We start from the raw sequence: 15,296 nt of genomic DNA, 5'->3' as shown, positions 1-15,296 counted from the left end.
ATAAGCCACACGGAAAATCATTCTAAATTATTTATAGGGTATTGGCTGGGTGTGCAGTCTTGTACTGAGTTCTGTGGAGACCAACGTGAAGATTCAGCTTCTGCATTTATGTGGCATCTCTTAGGGTGAAGGAGAGAGCACAGAATGTACTTCCAGACTGAATGGAGGTGAACAGCTGTGCTCCCTTCTGTGCAGGCTTTTTAGCATGAAGAGTCTTTAATCTGTGTCCTTCAGCTGATGTACAGTCAGAAGTGTGAGGAGATCATCTTCAGAACAGACTGGACTGGGTCTTTTCCCCCTTGGGACTGGAAGGTGGTGGTCACTTTTTCCCCAGTAGACAGGAAGCTGGGCTTTATCTCCCCAGCATTCCCATCCCCTCAAGAGGACCGTGTCACTCCAGACCGGGGAGTGTGAGTCTTTATCTGGGTTCTGTTTCCTCCGTGGGGCACCAGGTCCTGGGCAAGAGAACTTGGCAGGCTCTCCCCATGGCGGTCTTATTCCTCCTTCTGTTCCTATGTGGCCCCCCGCAGGCTGCTGCAGGTAAGGAGCGGGAGGTGGGGGATTCTTCAGCTATTTGCAAGGTCGTGAGGAACTATTGCTGTTTCTCCTTAGGGGCCTGCAGATGGCATGTGACTCAAGAAGATAGATTTACCCCAACTGACTTCCCCCTACCTCTAATTCTGGGGAAGATCCAGAGAAAATGAGGGTCCAGATCATGGACAATTTCCCTTAGAAAATAAGAATAGACACATAAGTGCTTCTAGAAAAGGAGAAATGAGAGGAAGAGAGAAGGGTATATGCCAACTATTCCAGCCTTTTCTCTCTTGCCTTCAGATTCTCTCACCCACTGGAGGAGAGAGGAAGAAAGCCCTACCCTCTTCTCCCCTCCTCAACTTCTTTTATAGCTGTCACTTGAGAATTGTGTTCATAGCAAGACCCATGCTGGGAGACCCCAGAAGGAGCAGAAGCCAGGAGTTAGAGGTCAAGTGGGAGCTGTTGATCTGATGGAGGTTTCTAGCACCATAAAACCCCCTCTCCACAGACAATATCCAGACCATCTATGTAGCCTTGGGGGAGCCAATGGAGCTGCCATGTCCCGCACCACCCACTCTGAGTGGAGACGAACTCCTGTCCTGGTTCCGCAGCCCTGCAGCAGGCTCCTCCACTGCCCTGGTGGCCCAAGTCCAAGTGGCCAGGCTTGGGAGGGGGCCTTCCCCAGAGCCTGGGAAGTCTGTAAGGGCATCCAGGCTCAAACTGCTGGGGAACTACTCTTTGTGGCTGGAAAAGTCCAAAGAGGGAGACGCCGGTCGGTACTGGTGTGCTGTTCTGGGTCAGCACCACAAGTACCAGAACTGGAGGGTGTATGATGTCTCCGTGCTCAGAGGTGAGTGGAGGCATGCAGATGGGGGGCCACCGGGGGCCAGGAAGCCCAGCAAAAAACTAAGTGGTCCCTCTCTCCCCACAGGATCCCAGCTATCCGCGAGGGCTGCGGATGGATCCCCCTGCTCCGTCCTTTTATGCTCTGTGGCCCCTGCCAGACGCCTAGACTCTGTGACCTGGCTAGAGGGAAGGGGTCCTGTGAGGGGCCATGTACAGTCATTTTGGGGCGATGGGGCTGCCCTGCTCTTGGTGTGTCCTGGGGAACAGCTCTCTGAGTCCAGGGAACATAGACCAAGAATCATCAGCTGCCTCATGCCTCATAACAAAGGGGTCAGCTTTAGCCTGGCAGGTAAACTGAAGGAGGATATGGGAGAGGATGTTGTCTCTGGCACATTCTGCACCTGCTGGCCAGGGGAGGAGGACGTGACTTTGTAATTGGCCAGATTTGGGTTGGGGGTGATTTCCGGTGGAGCAGACCATCACCTGTAGGGAGAGGGCTTTTTTCTCATTGGCCAACTCTATAACAGAGAAGGGGGTTGATTAAGCCACCTTTCTGGTGGAATAGACCATTGGCCATGAAGGACAAGAAGGATTCCAGTGGGATATGCCATTATTCAGAAATAGGGTAACCTAGGATTTGTGTGGGCTATCCCATTTCAGAGAGGAAGTAAATAAGAATTATTGATGGGGGAGTTGTCTTTTTTTTAATTTTTAAAAAATGTTTTACATTTATTTATTTTTGAGAGACAGAGTGAGAGTGGAGGAGGGGCAGAGAAAAGGAGACACAGAATCCGAAACAGGCTCCAGGCTCTGAGCAAGCGTTCAGCACAGAGCCCGATGCGGGGCTCGAACCCACGAACCGTGAGATCACGACCTGAGCCGAAGTCAGACACTTAACCGACTGAGCCACCCAGGCACCCCGGGAGTTGTCTTTTGAAGAAAAGATATATGCACTGATGTTATAATGGCCTACTGAGAGTGAAAGGAGAAGGAGAAAAAAATGTATCATTGTTTTACAATTAAAAATCCATTATACACAGACAGAATGCCATTGGATATAGAATAACCCATTTACAAGGCAGGAGGGAGGAGAAAATTGCCATTAGTTTGGAAGGCAAAGGCCAGTTAATGAGAAGTGCCTGGGTCTTATTTCTCTCTACATCTACAGCACCTAATGTGGCGCCTGGCATTTGGTGGGCACTCAGTGAATGCTTATGGAGTGAATGAATGAAAGAATGAATGAATGGAAGGCACTTTACTTTCTCTTGAAACTTTGGATTACTATTAAGGATATGAGGAAAGATTATGGGAGGGGGTGTATTGCTATTGGTTCAGAGGCTCAGGATGAGAGGCTTGAAAATGGGCAGAGTGGGTTGGTGGAAACTGGGGGCAAAGATGCATATGAGGTCTTCTGGTGGGAAGAGCCCACCAGACTATGGGGAGAGGCCTTTCTTTGGGGTATGGGAACAGACCCCTCACCACCTGCCTCCTTATCCCTATTGTCTTGCCCCTACTGTAGCCTCCATGGATGCCTCCCCTGCCCTCTGTGCCCCTGCCACGGGCTGGGATGTATCCTGGATCCTGATGCTGTTGCTTGCAGCAGGTCAAGGGTTCACCATCCTGGCCCTCAGCATCATGCTCTGGAGACAGAGGGTCCAGAGGGCTCAGTGCAGAGGTGAGTCCCTCCCTCCCAGAGGAAAGAAGAGAGCATGTGGGTGTGAGGCAGAGGGTTGCCTCTATACCCTATTTCTCTAGGGGAGGAGGGCAGTAAGGAATATAGCTCTGAATTATCTGATAATTTCTCTGCTGCACCCCATATGGCTCCTTCTTCTTAGATGCCTCGATTCCTCATTTCAAACCTGAAATCCAGGTCTATGAGAACATCCATGTGGCCCGTCTCAGGTGAGAAACACTAGGGGGTACAGGCTTAAATCCCAGAGGAGACTGGGGTTGGGATGGGTGTGGAATCCTAATTCTGAGGAGGTGGAGTATGGAAGTATCCTTAATCTATCTTTCTGCTTCACAAAACCCACAGCCCACCTGCCCACAAGATCAGATGATCTCAATGACATCTGCTGGGAAGTGTGACCTGCTGTCTCTCCAGCCATCTGGCACCTGAAAGATTCGCCTGAAAACCCTGGCAAGGGGGGAGGGGCTGAGAGTGCTACTTTACAGTCCAGCTGGTCTCCAGCAGTCAAGCTGTGTGTGTGTGTGTGTGTGTGTGTGCGCGCGCGCACGCTTGTGTGTTGGGGGTGGGGGTTGCTGAAGGAAAGGAGAAGCATTATCTTGTGACGTCACCTATGAGAAAGTGTGGTCTCCTGTTTTATAATAGCCAGTGAAGGGGTGACCCTAAGTGCCCAGTCCCATGGGATTGAGGGGAGCCTGGGGTAGGGGGCAGGGGGTGTGGAGGGGTGGGGATGGACAGAGAGGAGTCAGAAGAATCCAGAGACTTGAGCAATGGTGGAGTATCAGTCTTGGGGAAACCAAAGGATAAATGGAGGAAAGTGAAGAAGAGAGAAGGCAAGGACTCAAGTAAGAGGAAGAGATGGACAGAAAGAAACAAATGGAAGCATCAAGTAGGAGGATGGAATGACAGAGAGAATGGGAAGAAGATTCAGGTGGCCTCTAAATTAAGTCAGACCACCCCCCACCTCCAGTCCCTCATCCCTGCTCAGTCTCATTTTCCCAAAGAAGTTGAGGGAGAACAGGCACCTTTAATCAGACCCCAGACTTCCTTGCATGGAAGGGGAGGGCACTGAGTCAGGATGAGGGGTGGCTGTGCTGGGCCCCCACCCTGAGCCACCCTCCTTATCCTAGCACTTCATTGTGGCATCCAGAGTGGCAGAGGCTTATCAACATCCTGACATCCTGGGAGCTCCAAGAGTCCCATGGTATCTCCCTGGGGAGAGGGAGTGTCCGCAAGGGTGGGCGGGTGGATTCGCTGGTGGGGTGTGTAATTGGGCCCTGTGTGCTGGGCTGTCAGTGAACCCTGGACAAGTCTGGGCTGGCCAAGCAGGGAAGGGCATTGGTGCTCCCAACTGGTCCACTCCCCGGTCTCAGGCAGAAAGGAGCTGGACTCCCAGCCACATCCTTTTGTGTGCTCAAGCTTGGACCTCAGTGGAGAAAAGCTTTCACAGGAGTGTCACCAAAAGCCTTCATGCTACAGCAGCTTAAGCTGACGTGTTAGCAAGGAGGAGGACGGGAATGACACAGATGGTGAGTGAGGTGAAAGTTAGGGTTCTAGTCCCAGCACCCCAACCAAACCCACCAAGCAGCTATAGTTTGCTTTTAGAGAGCACACGCACATACACACCACACAGAGCAGTGTCCTAGACTCACAAATAGCACTTTTATTAAATTTACTCTTCATAGTTCCCCAAGAACCTCCTTCCTGAGTTCCTAACCTGCCAAATTAATCTTTCCTAGCAAGACTGTCCTCCTCACCATACCTGGTGCCCCTTCAATCCCCATGCCTGGGACCCACAGCTCCATCAAAACACCTGCCTTGCCCAAGACCTGGAGCTAAGATAGAGCATCAACATCGGGCAACTAGAAAAGACAAAAGGCATAGAACAGGTGTTCTTTACGAGGCTGGGCTCTGGGCAGGTACCTATAGGGGTTAGAGCAGTGCCCGTAGGAATCAGGCCTTGGGAAGGGTCTGGGAAGGTATTGGGCCAGAGACCTGAGGTCTCTTCAGAATCAGGTTCTTGGGCATATCTCAGATGAGGTGTTTCCAGGGTGGTGGTGATGGTGGAGGAGTCCTGGTTTGAGGCTAGTGGAGGAGGTGGGCTCCCCACATGAAGCTGGCCACGAGGAGGAGCAGGGTGATGAGGAGGGGGCTGGGGAGCCGCTGCAGCACTGTGGCTGTGTTGCACAGGTTCTGCTCACAGCAGTGGTGCCGCAGAGCATAGGAGCGTGACCAGTAGGTGGCATGGCCCTGCAGAGGGCACTGGGCCCTTGGGAGGCAGCCTTTCCGCTCGATGATCTCACTCTGCTCTGTGGGACAAAGAGGGAATGCTGAGGCCCGGGCAGGAAGGAGGCAAAGACTGTGTGGGGGGCAGCAGGAAAAGTAGGATGGATGGATGGAGATGGGCCTGGAGTAGAGCCATGGGACCAGAGTCCTACCTGAGGTGCCGATACTGATGCCACAAACTTCGTCATCCTGACACTCGGTGAGAACAGGATAGCAGGGTTTGCTGAAGCTGCAGGTGTAACAGCGGAGCCGTCCCCGGGTGGGGGACGTGGTGAGACCTGGGGGGTCAGCAGAGATCAAGACAGGCAAACAGGCCAGTGAGAGGCTCGAGCCCAGACCTGCGACAGGGATTCACAGAGAGATGTGACACACAAAGTGGGGAGAGGGAAGTGGTGAAAGGGAGGGAGGAGGGTAGGCAGAAGTAGAAAAAAAGACACAGAGGAGGGTGGGGGGACAACTCAGGAAAAGAGAAAGACACAGAAACCAGAGGGATACAGAGGTTGTGAGAAGTGCACAGACATGACAGAAGCCACGAGAGTCAGAGATGAACGTGGAGAGTGACACAAAATGCCAGACCGGGGAAGGCAGGGTGGCGGTAAAGAGGTTAAGTGAATGGTGCCACAGACAAGAGCGAATTAAGAACCGACACTGACACTGACCAAGGGACCCAGTAAAGAAGCAAAAGATAAGATAAAGGACAGGGGAGACAGAGGTCAGAGGCATGTCCAAGAGATGCTGCAAGGAAGAGATAGTTATTCTCAAATGTCTTCGGAAAGAAACTTCTTGTTCCACCTTCGCCTGGCCTGAGGCCATTCCCGGTAGCTCTTCCTTCTAAAGCCCTTACAACTCTCTTCTCCAGTCTTCCCCGCTTCTCCCCACCGGCCCACCCTTACCCAGTGCCCCACAGAGGAACAGGAGGCACAGACAGATGCTGGAGGTGCCCATGGCTGGACCCAGGGCTCAGGAGTCTGGGAGAATGTGATCTGCACCCCGAGGTCCCGAGAGTTGGAGCATCTGAGTGAGACAGGGAGGGACAAGTAAACAAACACACCTAGGGAGTGAATCTGGGGGGCGGGGGTGGAACCAGGACCAGATCCACCAGCCTGACGTGGGAGGGTCCTGGGCCTCTGCTCTTGCGTCTCACATCTCTCACATCCTCTCTGCCCCCTACTTTAGTCTGCTCCAGTCTTCAGGGTCTTCTCCATTCTGTGTTTGTTACTCTTGGCTGCGTCTGCCGCTCCAGAGTTATGTCTGTCACCTTCCCCCTCACTCCTCCCTCCCTCCCCTCCTCTCAAGCTGTTCTCCGCTCTGTCAACTCAGCTCCCTGTCTTTGTTTGCTCCATTTTTCCCCTCTCCAAGCATTTGAGTCTCTCAAGGTCACCCTCCTGGAAGCCCTGACCCAGAATGGCTCCAGTGTGGTGTTTGAATGTGAAATGAACACTACCCTCTTCCACCTGCCCCTCCACACAAAGCTCAGCTGTCTAAGTGGGACCCCACCCAGCTTCAGATCCCTTTGATCCCCCCAAGCCTCAACATTTGTACCCTATAATTATCCCTCCCAGCTTTACTACCACGAGGGAGGAATTAATCATGGGTGGGGCCAGAGGGACAGATGTGTTTCCACTGGGGGGGTGTGTGGCTCAGAAAGACTTGGAAGGAATGTGGGGATAAGATTTAGAAGGTGGTGGTAGATTCTGGAAAACTGGGTTTAAGACATTGGGGAGGAGAGCCTGATCTGAGGCATCAGAACAGGGATGCGCCAGGAGTAAGATAGAGGAGGGAAGGCAGAGGAGACAGATCTCCAAAACATTTTTTTTTTTTAATCTCAGGACCTCTTCACCTCTTAAAAATTACTGAAGACAGAGCAGAGTTTTTCTTTGTGGGAGTTAATATTGGTATTTACTATATTAGAAATCAAAACAGAGCAGTTTAAATAGGTTTATTTAAAAATAAAAATAATAAACCTATTACATGTTAACAAAACATAGTTTTGTGAAAAGTAACTTCTTTCCCAACAACATAGAAAAGTAGTATCCCTCCACACTTTGGGGAATTACATAAAAGGCTTAAGAGAAGATGGCCAGGTTTTCACATCTTCTTCTGCACAAAGTCTATTGGGATATGTTGTTTTGGTCGAAGTATACAAAGAAAATCTGACCTCACGTAGGTATGAAGTTGGAAAAGGAAAACACTGAGGACCTTCCAAAAGGGTCTTACGGCCAGGAATTCAGGGGCCACAGCTTTAGAACAGCTGCTGAGGAAGGAAGAATCTGGGGACTCCAGAGGATGCTGAGGGCTCTTCCTGCCATGGGGGCCCCTCCCTGTCCCCAATGGGGCCCCAGTGCCTGCTGGGGGAGATTCTTTCCTCCCTTTTTATTGCCCTATAAAGCCCAAGGCAAGGGGGATATAAGGCTGGCAGAGCAGGGCCAGGGAGGGGGGGGTGGGAGAGAGAGGTGATCCTGACACAGGCAGACACAATGAACTCCCCAGTTGTCGGGGTCCTGCTTGGCACCCTGCTGGGGACTGCCTTGGGTAAGGAGGCAGCCCATCCCCCTCTACCCACACTGGCTCCTCAGTCAGCCCGGGTCAAGCACCTCTTCTTTCCTGCCAGGAAACCAAATGAGGTGCTTTGACTGCAAAGGAGGCCCCAGCAGCTCCTGCAAAGAAACCGTGGCCACCTGCAGGGAGGGAGAACGCTGTGGCTTCCTGGAGCGCAAACCCCAGCCAGGCCTGGGACCGAACAAGCTATCTGGAAACCGTGAGTCCTCAGTTTCTCCCTCTTCCCCCAGCCTTTCCCTGCCTCCAGCTCCTACTTCGATCCTTCTGGTTTCCAGAACCTTCTAGGCTCAGTCTGGCTCTGGGCAGATGGTGCCATGGCAGAGTAGAGCAGTCTTAGAGCCCTCTGGCTCTGGCACAGCCCCTCAGCAGCCCACTGTCCCTATGTTCCTACTTCCCCCTCTTAACTCTCCAGAGTCTCATAGGCCCATTCACTCACAAATGGTTGAAAAAGTTCTGTCCCTTGAGGTCAGGGACCAAAATAGCAAACCAAACTTGCAGACATTAGATAAGGACCAGGGATGTGTGTGTGTGTGTGTGTGTGTGTGTGTGTGTGTGTGTGTGTAATTTTGAAATAATTTTTGAAAATTATTTAGTAGAAATAGTATAGAGAGTTTACTATTTAGTAAAAATAGTACAGAGAGTTCCTGTATATCCTTCACCTTCCTTCCTCTAATGTTAACATTTTATATAACCACAGTACTATTATCAAAATCAGAAAATAACAATAACACTGGTACTACCAACTCATCTCCAGACCTTATTCAGTTTAGCCAGTTGTTCTACGCATGTCTTTTTTTGGGGTCCTGTACTAGAGCCAAACCGAACGAGAGTTCATCCACTTGCTGCACAACAAGCCAATAAAAACAGGCACCGAGCTTTGGCAGAGAAGAAAGATAGGCCATTTATTGGTGTGGTGTCATCCAAGATAATGGGGGAGCTGATGCTCCAAAGTCCCACCCCCTCCCCAACTGCTTGCCCATGAGGGTTTTTGAGGACAAAAGTGGGGATAGGGTTCTTCTGAGGAAGTGGACACTGTTGACTGAAGTCCGTGAGGTCATGCTAGCAGGTGTTCTAGTGCTACTTCGTCTGGTCCTCGGACATCTTTTCCATCTCAAGTGACTTGGAATCTCAAAAATATCTTTATTCTTTTTTTTTTTTTTAATTTTTTTTTTAATTTTTTTTTTTCAACGTTTATTTTTGGGACAGAGAGAGACAGAGCATGAACGGGGGAGGGACAGAGAGAGAGGGAGACACAGAATCGGAAACAGGCTCCAGGCTCTGAGCCATCAGCTCAGAGCCTGACGCGGGGCTCGAACTCAGGGACCGCGAGATCGTGACCTGGCTGAAGTCGGACGCCCAACCGACTGCGCCACCCAGGCGCCCCAAAAATATCTTTATTCTTTATGTTAGAGATTTCATTAGGTACATCTAATGATCATATCTTTAGGATAGTGCTGATTTTAATTACTTGCCTTACAGGTTCCTTTGAGTGAGAAGCAAGCATTCCTATCCCTTGAGCCTAGGCTACGTGTTCCTTTGGCCAGCCCGGCTGTGCCTGGGGCTGATAGGACCTGTAGTGTTCATTTCTGCATCTGAACTGACGGTCCAGGACCCAGACCAGGATCCCACATTGCATTTTAGCTCTCGAGTCTTCTTAGTCTCCTCTGATCTGTGACAATTCTGAGTCTTTGTCTTCCATGACCTTGACACTTTTGAAGAGTCCTGATAAGTTATTTTATAGACTGTCTCTCAATTTAGATTTATCTAATATTTTCTCATGATTTCTAGATTGCAGTCATGAGTTTTGGGCAAGAACAGCACAGAAGTGATGTTGGTCCATTTCAGTGCATTGAATTAGAGGGTTCACAGTGTCAGTGTGTGGATTTTGGTCATTTGGTTTCATGGAGCTGTTTTTTTGAGGGGGGCAGAGAATCCCTTTGGGCTCCTTGAAGTCACATCCACTCTGCCCTAGAAGGCAAGTCCTCATGCGAAGAGTCCGACACCCCAGTCTCGTTCTCTCCTCAGCCTCAGTGACCTTGATTCATCACTATCCAGCCTGCGTGGCAGCCCATCGTTGCAATCAAGTGGAAACAGAGTTGGTGGGAGATGTGACTTACACAACCCACAGAGACTGCTGCGTCGGAGACCTGTGCAACAGCGCCGTCACGAACACTGTAGCCCTGCCATGCCTCCTGGCTGCAACAGCCACCACACTGGCCTGGCTCTTGCCAGCACTGTAAAGAGGGTAGTAGGCTCAAGGGAAGGGAAGGGCACAAGGGAGCGAGGGAACAAAGGAGATTCAAGGTGAGAAGACAAACAGCCCTCTGTGAGCCATTAAAATCTATCCACCACCCTAGAGCTGACTGGAAAATTCTATCTTTTTTGATGGGAGAATTGCAGGAGTATTATGGGGGCGTCCATGTTCTAGTTTAGGGGTTATCAAGCATCAGTGGACTTAGTTATAATGGTGTACTCCTTAACCAATGAAACCCCAAGGGACAATGGAGAATCTGCTCTAAGTGACTTCTGGTCCTATTGCTAGGGAGAGTCTTCCCCGGCAGTGAGGACCATGAGGGCATGAGGGGAGTGGTCTCTGGGCTAAGTGGGGGTCATCAGAAATCAAAGAAACTGTTTGGGTTTGTTCCCCTTTCTCCCATTTGCCACTTGGTTCCCAACATGACTCTATAGGATTGAGAAAGGAAACGTAAGCACCATGCTAGGAGGGTTGCTTGGTGCCCTGCTTAGTAGCCTGGCCAAGTGAGGCCCTTGACTCTAACCTGAGGGACTGAGGCCTGTTAAGAGGGTCCTGGATTCCATCCCCATGCAACTCTCCTACCCTTTTTGGTGAGCCCTGAAGCCAGGCTGCACCTCCTTCTTGGCAGTACACCAGAGGTGTGGCCTAAATTTGGGATAAGAATCACCGCTCCAAACACTGAGACCTGTGTGCCAACTTCAGGCACAGGAAGGAAGGATAGAGGCCTGAAAAACCCATTTCTCCATTTGCCCCAGCCCAGCCTCTCAGGGAAACCCCTGAAGGATTCTTGGGGGAGGGAGGGAGCTGAAAACATCATTTCCCGAGAGGGGGCCTCTGACAAGAGGTCTGTTGACAATAAACACACAATTTATCAGACATAGACATTTATTACTCAAAATGGAAAGAGGTGATCATGGGAATGGGGTATGTAGGGGGGCCAGGGTTTGGGGAATCAACCCCAGACAGTGAGGTCATCAGGTCCTTCCTAGGAGCCTTCACTGGGGACAGGACAGAAGACAATTTCAGGCCCAGGTCCCCATCGCTCCCGGAGTAGGGCACGGTAGAGTGCAGGAGGAAAAATAGAGTGAGGAGTTCTATTGGGGAAGATTTGGAATGGTCTAGAGGGATATGGGCAGGGACTCAGGAGAAGCAGAGTGGAGGATGTAAAGTGGCAGGATGGGTAGAGAGACAATTGTCTAATTAAAGAAATGTGAAGAGTCTGGAGAAATGTTTTTCTGAGCAAAGGGAGCTAAGGAGAGGCCATTGTAGGGAGCCAGGGGACACAGGGCTCAGCTCAAGTTAAGGCAAGTGGGAGGAGGGGCAGCTATGGAGTGAGTCTCAGTGCAGCAGCCAGAGGCCAAGGCCAGCCAAAGAAGTCAGGAGGATAAGGGCCAGGGCCGGGGTGGGCCGAGGGGCTGGGCTGTTACAGTTGTCCTTGCTGCAGCAGGTAGTGTTATAGGTCAGACCCAGCTTGTGGTTGGTTTGGTTGAAGGTCTCCCGACAAGGCTCTTCAGGTGTGCCACATCGAAGGTTGGAGAAAACCCACATCTTACCTGAGGGTAGGAGTGGACAGTGGGGTCAGCTAGGATGGGCACCTGGCATGCCTGTGTCCACCTCCCCTCCCCACCCAGGCTTCCTTCCCTTCCTTCCTTCCCTACTCTGCCCCTGGCCCTCCCCTCTTTATCTCTTCTCAGTAAGTCTGACTGTCCTCCTTCACTTCCTTCCCCTGCCCCCTCACCCCAGTCTTGGTCCTATCACTTGTTGGCTGTGAGGCCTTGGACTTGTCAGTGTCTCTTTCTGAGGCTGTCTCCTCAGTGTAAGGAGAGCACCCACATCATAGGATTCTTGAACATGAACTCAAACAATCCATGTAAAGTCAGAGAATGGTGCCTGGTATCTAAGAACCCTTGGCCAAATATCATCATTCCTGTGATTGTCTGTTCCACCTCAGTCTGAGCTACAGTTGGGCCTCAGCCCTCACCAATAGAGTCTCCCACCGGTCCCCTCTCCCCCCTAAAGAGGGGGATGTTACCGAGGTACACATTTGTTGTCAGGCACTGCTGTCCTGGTTCTAGGCGGCAGGACTGCCGGTCCACACAGCCCAGCACAGGGACCTTGTAGCAGGAGTGACAGCGAATGTCAGCTGGGAAGACACAAGTCAGGCTGAGGTGATGGGGTGTCTGACTCACCTGGGGACCAGCAGAGCTGTGGGGTAGGGTGGAGAAGAGCCAATCAAGTAGGTGTTCTAACCTGTTTGGTTTGGTAGTGACAGAGGAGGTGAGTAAAGCAGCAACAGTGGAGGTGGGGGAGGGTGGAGCACTGCTCTGTGAATGCCCACACACTAAACACTGTCCTTCACCCCACCCCATGGGGGATGAGTCAAGAGGGGTAGAGCTACCAACAAAAACACAGGGCTGGGGATAGATGGAATGTGAGAATACCGTGGGCAAGGAATGGAGGAGGTGGGGGAAAAGATAAAGGAATTCAGAAGACGTCACAGATGGAGACTTAAAATTGGAAGAAATATTACAAATAAGAATGATGGTTGCAACACTTGCATAAATGGCTTGTAACTTGAGGCTGGCAAGAAAGCCACCTACGGCCAGCTTTTATTTTTATTTTTATTTTTATTTTTTTTAAGCTCATTTATTTTTGAGAGAGGCTGCGCTGTCAGTGTAGAGCCAAATGCGGGGCTCGAACTCACGGTGAGATCATGACCTGAGCCAAACCAAGAGTTGGACGCTTAACTGACTGAGCCAGCCAGGTGCCCCTGTGGTCAGCTTTAGCAATTTACTCTCACCACCTGGGACTGCCGTAAGTGTGGGATCCTGTCATCCTGGCGGCTTTGAGGAAGAAAAGAAAAATATCTGGGAACCAGATCATCAGATTCCACCTGAGCACCTTACCAAAAGGGAGAGAATGGAAGCAGAAAGTGTCACCCTCCAAGTTCCCACCTCAGCTAATTGCAGGTTTGGGTGAGCCAAGTGTGGCGAAGGAGGGGTTCAGTCCAAGAGTAGAGGGGTCCGGTGACTGCACCTCTGTGCAACAAATCCATTTCACCCTGGGCATGAGCAGCCTTGGCATTCTCTCCCTGGGAGGCTGGGATATCTCCCCAGTTTCCCAGGAGATTCTAAGAAATCCCTGGGACCCTCCAGAAGGCTTGTATCCCTGGGGGTATGCTCCCCAGGGAAGCCCAAGGGTGCACTAGAAAAGGCCACTGCCTCTCAGAATGACTGAGAACAAAATCTGATGGAGTAGATGGGGAGGGTAGGATGCACAAGAAGTCCCAGACTGGATGCCTAGGTTTCTGGGAGGACTCTGCTGAGTGCAGATGGTAAGAGGAGAAAGCAGTAAGCTGGGTCCCAGAGAGTTTGGTAGTGGAGTAGGGGAGAGGGGACCTGGAGCCCTGGCAGGTCTTGGAGGTGGGGAGAAGTGTGAAGGAGCCAGGAATCCTTGAGAAATGGAGCAAAGACCCTGTGACAGGGAAGCCTGGTTCTGGAGGCACAGGAGAACTGAGCCACCAGTTGGGGCACTTGGGATCCTGAGCAGTGGGCAATGGAGGGTGGTGGGTGGGGCAAGCTGTAGAAGTCCTTGGGGCCCCTAGATGCTCACCTGAGACCCAGCAGAGCAGAGCAGACAGGGTGAGCAGCAGAAGACCTTTCATGATGAGGATCCTGAGAATGGTAGCAAGTACCGCAGCTGACAGTAGATTTTCAGGGATCCGGCTCTGGGAGTTGAGTGGCCTTTTTGGAATTTATAATCCCAATGGTCCCCTCCCTTCCCTGCCTCTGGTGGCCCCTCCTTCTCTATTTACACACAGCTGACCAGGGATGGGGAGGTACTAAGCAGAACTGGGTGAAGGAGTGGGGATGGGAGAGAGAGGTAGCGGAGGATAGGTGAACTAGTGGCCAACTCCATTTTGGTTCTTGATTTCAGGTCAAGACACCCCTCCTGGTTCCCAGCTGACAGCCCTGCCTGCCCAGTCCTCTGAAGAGGCATCACCAAAGGCCCCTGTGATAGTACAGTGGCTGTGGTGGCGGTGCCTGCTGCTTCCTGGGAAATGGACAGTGGGATGTGGGCTACATTAACTGCCAAATTTGGGTCCCTGGGGGGAACTGGTAGGGGCAGGTGAGCAGAAACTGAGGATGGAGAGGCTCCTGGGTGGCTCAGTCAGGTGAGCATCTGACTCTTGATTTCAGGTCATGATCTCAGGGTCTGTGGGACTGAGCCCCGCATTGGGCTCCACTGCTGAGCATGGAGCCTGCCTAAAATTCTCTCTCCCTCTGCCCCTCTCCCCTGCTTGTGTGCTCTCTCTCTAAAAGAAAAAAGAAAAAAGAAATTAAGGATGGAAGAGGCCAACTTAATCTTGATTCAGCCCTGACTTGATCTTCCCAATCCCTGCTTAGCCACAGGACAAAGGATGAAGGGTTTGCGATGTCACCAGGGGCTTCCATGATGTCACAAGAACAGAGGCATAGGCTGGGGCTGCCTGCTAGGGAGGTGCTGCCTCAGGCCCTTAGAAGGTTCTCAGAACTTGCCCTGGCTAAACTAGGGCTTGGTCTGGCCTGGGTTGTTCTAGTTCAGTGAGGGCCAATGAAGTCCAGGTGTGGGGCATGTGCACCTGCTCCAAAGTGTCTCTCAAATCAAAACCTGCCAGTCTGGGTGGGGCACCACTGGCTGGGAGGGACAGCGTGGGCACAGAGGTGAAGTAGAAGCTAAAATAAGAATAGAAATAATAATAATAATAATAGTAATAGTAATAGTGAGCACTTAGTGCTCCTATGTGTCAGCCATTGTGCTAGGTGTTTTACATGTATTACTCTTTTTCTTTCTCAATCCTCTATGAGGTAGGTGCTTTTATCCCTGTTTTACAGATGAGCGAACAGGCCCAGAGAAGTTAAGCGACTTGCCCGCACGTGAAGTCAGGATTTGAACTCAGCCAGCCAGCCCGGACGCTCTGGGCCCCTGCTAACTGCAGGAGTTAAAGTTTTGCGAAAGTGTTCTGTAACCAGCCCGAGCACCACTTTTAACCGAGTATTGTTTGAGAGCTGTGAAGGGCTCCCAGAGGGATCCCAGCTGGTAGCCCCGCCCTCCTTTTATCGGAGCGCCCAGACCCGCGACCCCCCCCCC

General features: G+C 51.4%; 4 protein-coding genes across 6 annotated transcripts; 2 read left to right on the top strand and 2 right to left on the bottom strand.

The window, feature by feature from the left end:
- The first annotated feature begins 383 nt into the window (after window positions 1-383).
- On the top strand, window positions 384-3,755 carry LY6G6F (lymphocyte antigen 6 family member G6F). 2 transcript variants are annotated; one of them, XM_053905225.1, is made up of 6 exons: window positions 385-540; window positions 1,043-1,384; window positions 1,466-1,729; window positions 2,900-3,055; window positions 3,216-3,282; window positions 3,416-3,755. In XM_053905225.1, the coding sequence occupies exons 1-6, from the start codon at window positions 486-488 to the stop codon at window positions 3,438-3,440; spliced, it is 909 nt and encodes a 302-aa protein (XP_053761200.1). In that variant the 5' UTR covers window positions 385-485; the 3' UTR covers window positions 3,441-3,755. The 2 variants fall into 2 exon arrangements, with proteins under 2 accessions (XP_053761201.1, XP_053761200.1); XM_053905226.1 differs by lacking the exon at window positions 2,900-3,055 and having other exon boundaries at window positions 384-540.
- Window positions 3,756-4,707: 952 nt separating this feature from the next.
- LOC109260553 (lymphocyte antigen 6G6e-like) lies at window positions 4,708-6,810 on the bottom strand. 2 transcript variants are annotated; one of them, XM_019438860.2, is made up of 3 exons: window positions 6,247-6,810; window positions 5,506-5,691; window positions 4,708-5,376 (listed from the first exon to the last, which is right to left on the bottom strand). In XM_019438860.2, the coding sequence occupies exons 1-3, from the start codon at window positions 6,296-6,298 to the stop codon at window positions 5,153-5,155; spliced, it is 462 nt and encodes a 153-aa protein (XP_019294405.1). In that variant the 5' UTR covers window positions 6,299-6,810; the 3' UTR covers window positions 4,708-5,152. The 2 variants fall into 2 exon arrangements, with proteins under 2 accessions (XP_019294405.1, XP_019294406.1); XM_019438861.2 differs by having other exon boundaries at window positions 5,506-5,631; window positions 6,247-6,804.
- A 991-nt stretch (window positions 6,811-7,801) lies between these two features.
- LY6G6D (lymphocyte antigen 6 family member G6D) lies at window positions 7,802-10,268 on the top strand. The gene is made up of 3 exons (XM_019438863.2): window positions 7,802-7,885; window positions 7,965-8,111; window positions 9,938-10,268. The coding sequence occupies exons 1-3, from the start codon at window positions 7,831-7,833 to the stop codon at window positions 10,150-10,152; spliced, it is 417 nt and encodes a 138-aa protein (XP_019294408.1). The 5' UTR covers window positions 7,802-7,830; the 3' UTR covers window positions 10,153-10,268.
- A 765-nt stretch (window positions 10,269-11,033) lies between these two features.
- LY6G6C (lymphocyte antigen 6 family member G6C) lies at window positions 11,034-13,912 on the bottom strand. The gene is made up of 3 exons (XM_019438864.2): window positions 13,779-13,912; window positions 12,199-12,309; window positions 11,034-11,719 (listed from the first exon to the last, which is right to left on the bottom strand). The coding sequence occupies exons 1-3, from the start codon at window positions 13,828-13,830 to the stop codon at window positions 11,505-11,507; spliced, it is 378 nt and encodes a 125-aa protein (XP_019294409.1). The 5' UTR covers window positions 13,831-13,912; the 3' UTR covers window positions 11,034-11,504.
- Between the last annotated feature and the right edge of the window lie 1,384 nt (window positions 13,913-15,296).

The sequence above is a fragment of the Panthera pardus genome, unplaced genomic scaffold (genome assembly GCF_024362965.1).
Source record: "Panthera pardus isolate Hobbes unplaced genomic scaffold, ASM2436296v1 HiC_scaffold_17, whole genome shotgun sequence".
Lineage (NCBI taxonomy): Eukaryota > Metazoa > Chordata > Mammalia > Carnivora > Felidae > Panthera > Panthera pardus.
Note: the sequence above shows the minus strand (reverse complement) of the source record. Positions and strands in the feature narration are given on the sequence as shown.